The sequence below is a fragment of the Nannospalax galili genome, unplaced genomic scaffold, assembly GCF_000622305.1.
Source record: "Nannospalax galili isolate Female #2095 unplaced genomic scaffold, S.galili_v1.0 scaffold278, whole genome shotgun sequence".
Taxonomy (NCBI): domain Eukaryota; kingdom Metazoa; phylum Chordata; class Mammalia; order Rodentia; family Spalacidae; genus Nannospalax; species Nannospalax galili.
This window is the reverse complement of record NW_008347536.1, coordinates 11707874-11714888: the sequence shown is the minus strand read 5'-3', so window position 1 is coordinate 11714888 and position 7015 is coordinate 11707874. Positions and strand designations below refer to the sequence as shown.

General features: G+C 41.2%; 1 protein-coding gene across 1 annotated transcript in view; it reads right to left on the bottom strand.

Moving 5' to 3' along the window:
• The window catches only part of Alg8 (ALG8 alpha-1,3-glucosyltransferase), a 29114-nt gene that overhangs the window by 5988 nt on the left and 16111 nt on the right, over positions 1-7015 (bottom strand). The window contains exons 6-9 of the mRNA XM_008844201.1: positions 5655-5781; positions 5305-5408; positions 4278-4398; positions 1280-1419 (exon numbers count right to left, since the gene is read on the bottom strand). Of these exons, the coding sequence (XP_008842423.1) occupies positions 1280-1419; positions 4278-4398; positions 5305-5408; positions 5655-5781 (492 nt within the window). The remainder of the gene's footprint in view (positions 1-1279; positions 1420-4277; positions 4399-5304; positions 5409-5654; positions 5782-7015) is intronic.

The following is a 7015-nucleotide window of genomic DNA, read 5'->3' as shown; positions in this document are numbered from 1 at the left end:
GACTCAGAAAAAAAATCAACGTCTGGTCTCCCTCATATGTGTATCTTAGAACCAAACTTAAATAAGTATGCACCAGACATAACTACAGGAACCAGGATAATGGAAAGGACACAGGAAGGTAAAGGAAAAGAAATAACCTGAAAGAGAACAGTAGGAAACAGGCCTTAATAAGGGAGATATGGATAAAAATTGGGTTGGTTTAAGGGAGGGAGGAGGGAAGGGTATACAAGGAACCTAGGGGATAAAGGGAAAGAAGGAGCTCAAGAGAGGTAGGACCATAGGAGAAGGGTATTAGTAAGGGAGAAAGGGGGGAAATGGGGGCACCTTAAGTGGGAAAACCATAAGGGAGGGGTGAGACAATGTGAGAGATAAACAAGGCCTAGCTAGCTTTGAAAAAAAAAAAAATCTCAGCTAAAACCAGTAAACAAGTAGGCTAGCAGAGCTGAGTTACCAACATATGAACTGTGCCAGATACTAAGTGGAGCCAGGTGTCTTGCTAGATTTTGCTCACATGGAATCCAAAATTAAAGTTAGTATAGTAATTATCCACAGGACTGGGTTGTTTACATTGAATCCTATTAAAACTGTACCACAAAATTGAGGTCACTACGATCACTAACAACGGTGAATAAAGGCTCTAATCTAACAACATCTGACCCTCAGCTTTTTGTATTTTTTTTCTGATTTTTTTTTCCCCCTTTTTTCCTTTTTGAGACAAGGTCTTGCTATGTATGTAGCCCAAAGTTGGCCCCTAAGGAAGTCTTCCTGTCTCCACTTCTGACAGTTGAATTCCAGCCTTGTGCCACCATGCCTGCCTTCAGAGCAGACTCTTATCTGATGTGCAATGAGCCACTGCTATGAGATTCATCATCAACATCAAGACAAAATATCCTGTTTTCCAGACATGTTTTGATCATTCAGCCAAGGATGAGAAAACTAAAACAGAGGCTGGATGTTCCTGCCACAAAGGTTTCCTTTCTCCACAGCATGCTCCATGCCTCCTCCTACTGGGGCTTTTCTTTTCACCTCATGCCAGAATGGACAGATGGTTTAACAGCCACTGCCAAGAATCTCTCTCAGAGGCTTTACTAGTAATCCTCCCTTATTGTGTTCAAAGTTACTCTACGAATTGCTAGGAAATACTTCAGTAGGATTTGCAGAATTTTAGTCCTGGAATGTATCCTGCAGTTGGAAAAGCTTGAAAGCTGAAAATCAGTCAGCACTGCAAGAAAAGCAGAGGAAAACTCAAGAAACCAAGAACCACCTGCTGAGTTCTTACCAATATGGCCGTCATTGTGCAGATGAGGGTTGTCAAGGGAGTCACCGAGGGAAGGACTGTGTGTTCAAACTGCTGAACCAAACCACTTGTCATTGAGGCCCTAGGGATCTCTGTGGGGTCAAGAAGTTTCAGTTCTAAACCTAGAGAGTAAGCAGACATTTTATTCTATTGTTATCAATACATCTCCATAAAAGCCAATTCCTTGAGAGAAAAAAAATGCTACTAAATCTTATTGCTGCTTACAGCTGTATTTCATGGATATGTCTATACTGTCCTGTCTCTAACAGAATGCATCGAATCTTAAGATTATAATATATAATTATGGACTAAAATCGGCATGGGCCATTTGTGAAGTCTACAGGAACTTTGCAGGCAGGCAGCACGTGAACAGCAATCTGTTCTCTTTTTTAAAAAAAATTTATTGGAGCTGGAGAGATGGCTCAGTAGTTAAGAGTACTGGCTGCTCTTGCAGAGGACCTGAGTTCAATTCCCAGCACCCACATGGTGGCTATGAACCGTGCGTAACTTCAGTTCCAGGGGAATCCAACGCCCTCTTCTGCCCTCCAAGGCAATGCATGACAAGGGTGCACACACATATATGCAGTCAATACACTCATACTAATAAAAATTTTTTAAATTATTATTTTTATGTGTATGAGTATATTGCCTACATGTATATAAACGCACCTATGTCATGCAATGCTGGCAGAGAGGGTCAGAGAGGGCGTTGGATCCCCTCGAACTGGAATTACAGATAGTTCTTAGCTGCCATGTGGGTGCTAGGAATCAAACCTCAGTCCTCTGCAAGAGCAGCCAGTGCTCTTAACCACTGAGCTATCTCTCCAGTCCCTGCTTTACTAAATTCTTAAATGAAGCAAGCTATTTAAACTGCAGACCATGTCACACTTCAGCTTTCAACCTTCATTCCTATAGGAGGAAGCTCATATTCCATGATCTAGCACCTTCCTACCTGTCCAGCCTCATGTGCATTAACCACGATGAACTAACTGTGGGCCCTCAGCATATCAGCCTCAATAGCTGTGTCCTCTGCCCATGCTACTCGGACTCCTGTGAACAACTCACCTACTCTGCCAAATTAACTCCTAATTCACTCACTCAAGAGCGCTAAATCAAAATGGCAGGCTGATTTCTTGGGAGTGCTCTAGTGTTCACACTGCTTTTTTCCCCTACCATGTTATGTCCCTTAAAGACAGAAATGATGAGTTCATTCTATCCTCAAACATAGAAGTCCAATAATTACTTGTCAAACGAACCGAGTCCAGAGTGATGATGCAAGCCCCATCCAAAACAAACTGCAGGAATATAGCAGGCACAACAACTTGAGTACCCATACAGCCCCATCTACTGCACTGGCTAGTGCAATGTGGGGAAGATGGAGATTTCTAAAATATTTCCTACTTAATCCTTTCCTATTCATTCTTTCTTTTTCCCTTCTTTTTTTTTTTTTTTTTTTTTTTGTTTTTTTTAAAACGTTTCCTGTTGCCTCAGCTGGCCTAGAACTTGCTATGTAGACCAGGTTGGCCTTGAACTCACAGGCCCACATCTGGGGACAGATGTAGGAAATGGATGGATAGATGCAGGGGCATGGATGCAGAGGATAGATACAGAGGATGGACAGATGCAGTACCCAGCAGGTGTGAGCCCCCAGCTCATGTACCCCAGGATAGCACTGAATCTGCTGTATAGCCAAGGATGACTTTGAATTCCTGCTTTCCTGTCTCTGCCTTCAAAGAGCTTGGACTATAGGCATACACCAACCACATCTGGTTTATGGAGTGCCGGTGATAGAACCCAGGGTTTTGTGCACACTTAGTATACATTCTACCAGCTGAGCTAATCCCAGTCCCTCTAATTCTATCTTAAAACTATTAACTAGGGCCAGATGTGGTGGTGCACACCTTTGGTCCCAGCACTTGGGAGGGAAGCAGATCTCTGAAATCGAGGCCAGCCTGGTCTACATAGTGAATTCCGGGCCAGCTGGGGCTACACAGAGACCCTGTCTCAAAAGACAAAAACAAATGACCAGCATTGTATTCGTGAATACTGTGTATCTTGCAGTGGACAGTATGGAAGCTGTTCATTTTTCAATCTGAAAATTCTTACAAGCAAAAAAAAAAAAAAAAAAAAAACCCAGACAAAAACAAAAAAAAAAACAAGCAAAAAGATGGTCTCATAGAGATATGTGTGCCTCTGCCTCCTGAGTGAGTGCTGGGCTTAAAGACATGGGCCACTATGCCTGGCTGCTTGTTTTTTAAGATAGGGTCTCACTATGTAGCCATGGTCGGCCTGACACTCACTATGTAGACCAGATGGTCTCAAACTCAAGAGATTCGCCTGCCTCCTGGGCTCCTTGGTGCTTAAAGGTGTATGCCACCACACTGGCCTTCTCTTTTTTTCTTGAGACAGGTTTTACTATGCTGCCCAGGCCTGAGCACAAGTGATTTTTTATTTTCCTGTCTTAGGCTACTGAGTAGCTGGCAATACAGACGTGGGCTACCACAGCTGGGTCTTTACATTTTAAGTGAGTTGTACAAAACAAACAAAAATACCGTGTGGCTTACTCAGCCTAAAATGCTCTCTGGCCTGCTATTAAAAGGTCTGCCAACCACCTCTCTTGTCTTGCTTCTTCCCTACTATGCTAGGCTCTCTTCACAAGTGTTTTCTATGGTGAGTTACTGTAAACAGAACCATTTCAAAGTATACATTATTTTCCATTTCAACCCAAACTTAAAAAACACAGCCTAGGCTTTTCATTTCTGTTAATTTCATGTGGAAATGGCTATCATTTTCCTTATTAGTTGAATGCCCAGAATCACAATTCTTTTTTTCTTGCTTCTTCGGATATTTAAGTTTAAAAGTAGGACTGGAGACCAAGCAATTCAGAATACACATTCAAACACAAAACAGGGACAGGTTTTTCCATTTCTTGATGTGACTAGTTCTTTCAGTCTTCATGGTGAAAAACTTGGTACCATACCAATGACAGACAGCACTTTGTCCAAAGCATTGTACAAAGCCCAGAAGTTTGGAGCCCAGTAGGCATGGCAGAGGCCCCTCTTGAAAGGAAAGAGTCGGGAAAACACTTGAGGCAGCTGGTTCTGTTGAAAAGGAGAAGTGAAACCCATTAAACAGATGTCAGTTTTTTTGGAATTCAAAAACAGAAAACTGCCTGGGGCATAGTGTGTAGGACGCTTAGAAGTCTAGGTTCCCATCTTTGTTTCTTCAAGTAAATGGCTGTATGATTCCAAGGTCATAGATCTCTTTGTGACTAACCTTTCTAACTGGCCAATGAGGTAAGTCACATAAGAATACTGTGAATTCAGGTTCATGCTATTACCAAATAAGTACAGTAGCAGAATTTGGAGGTACAGAGAGCAGAAAATGCAGTCCATCTGAGTCTATTAAGTGCCAGGGACAGCAGGGCAGACAACAAATGATGTGGTATGCCTCAGTTTTTGTAGGAATTAAAACTGACTTCAGGGTGGGGAGCAAGAGAGAAAAAGAAAAATATTGTATCTTTGTTCTAGGCACTTTAGAATGTGTGCTATTTATGAAGGATTTGGGAGGCTAGAACTTTTAGTAAGTAGATGAATTTGGAAATACAGAGTCCACAAATAATGCAAATTAATTCTGTGTGTATAATTCAATTATCATATGCATATTTAAATACTCTGCTTCTCTTGGGGGAGTTAATGGGCAGTAAGCATAAGAAAGGTGCAGCTTTTAAAATTACTCCGTATGTTCCTGACTTAATTACTCTCTCTAAAGAACAACAAAACCACTGCATTACTGTTTGTTTGTTTGTTCTTGAGACAGAGTTCATCTTAGCCCCAGATGTCCTGGAACTCACTATGTAGACCAGGCTGGCTTTGAACTCACCGAGATCCACCTGCCTCTGACTCCTGAGTGCTGGGATTAAAGGCTTGCGCCACTATGCCCGGCCATTACATTATTTTAAAACAGTAAAAAAATAAGAAATGGAAATAAAATAAGAAAAGGCTTACCAAGACTAGGAAAGGGCCCAGTGAAAGAGCAGAAACTAGAAAAACAATCAGCGCCAGGGAAATAAGGCGGATAAAGCTGAAACTGTTCCATCGAACAGCGCCATCTACAGAAAAGAAACAGTTATCATTACCAGGAGCGAAGTACCCTCCAATAGTAGTCTCTACATAGCCCAAACTATTCCTCCTGCTTCAGCCTCCCTAGCACTAAGATCAGAGGTGTGTGCCATTATATACTGACCTTTTTGTGGAGGAGAGAAAATCAGGATGGACATACCAGTATCTGTTGTGCTTCATAAAACAGTAAGACACAAGGAAGAGAAAAAGATTTTGCTGTAGTCACTAGAACTTGCCTGGTTTGCTTGCAGTGAAACAGTAAGATCTCAGCAGGTATATACCATAGGCTGGTGCTACATAGAGGTAGATGTGCTTAAAATGTAGCAGGATGGCAAAAAGAACGGCTCCTTCCATATGCCGTTTCTAGAATTCAAAAGGGAGATGTGTCAATTTCAGAATCAAGGCAGATGAAACGTAACAATATAGTACTCTGGACTGGACCCTGGAACAGAAGAAAGCCATTCGTTGGAAAAGCTCCTGAAACTCAAATAAACAGTGTGGGTTTCTTAGTCTTGGTGAATGGTTATAGGAGACAAGCATTGGGAGAAAAAGGGGAGTTGGGCACTCAAAACTATCTGTAAAACTTTTCTGCACAGCTAAAAATTATTCACAAAATTAATTTTTTTTTTTTAAAGTGGAAAATCTTTTCTGTTTTTTTTTTTTTCCTTTTGTCTTTTCCGACGGGGCCTCCTTGTAGCCCTAGCTGGCCTGGAACTCACTATGTAGACTAGGTTGGCCTTGATCTCACAGAGATCCACCTGCCTCTGCCTCCCAAGTGCTGGGATTAAAAGCATGCACCACCATGCCCAGCTCATCTTTTCTGTTTTTTAAAATGTGGTCTTGCTACATTGCTCAGGCTGGTCTCAAACTCCTGGGTTCAAACAATTCTGCCTCATAGTCTTCTGAATGCTAGGACTGCATATTTCTGAGATATTTAAGTTTTCTACAATAATATGTTCAAAAATTCAAAGTAGCCGGGTGTGGTGGCACAGCACTTGGGAGGCAGAGGCAGGCAGATCTCTTGAGTGATATATCACAGTGAAAGATTTATCGTCCTCTTTTTTTTTTTTTTTTTTTTTTTTTTTTTAAAAAAAAAAAAAAAAAAAAAAAAAAAAAAAAAAAAAATCAAACACTTTACAGACAATAATATAGAAAAAACACAGGCAAGTGACTCCAATTAAGTTTTCTACTGAGCCCTGAGGGTTTATAAATTCATTATTTCAACAGATACATATTAAATATCAAGTCTGACATTAAGATATAGGATATGTGGCTGGAAAGATGGCTCACCAGTTAAGAGCACTGGTTGCTCTTGCAGAAGACCCAGATTCAATTCCCAGCACCCACATGGAGGTTAACAACGGCATGTAACAACAGTTCCAGGGGGATCCAACACCCTCTTCTGATTCCTGCTGGCATTGCATGACATGGGTGCACTTACATACACGCAGGCAATACACTCATACACATAAAATAAGTAATAATAATAAAGATACATGATGTATCATTAGTCATAAAAAATTATGCATTCTAAGAAGTCAGAGCCAATGTGGTCACCAAAGAGGAGCTAGGAATGGGAAGATGACTAATATATATA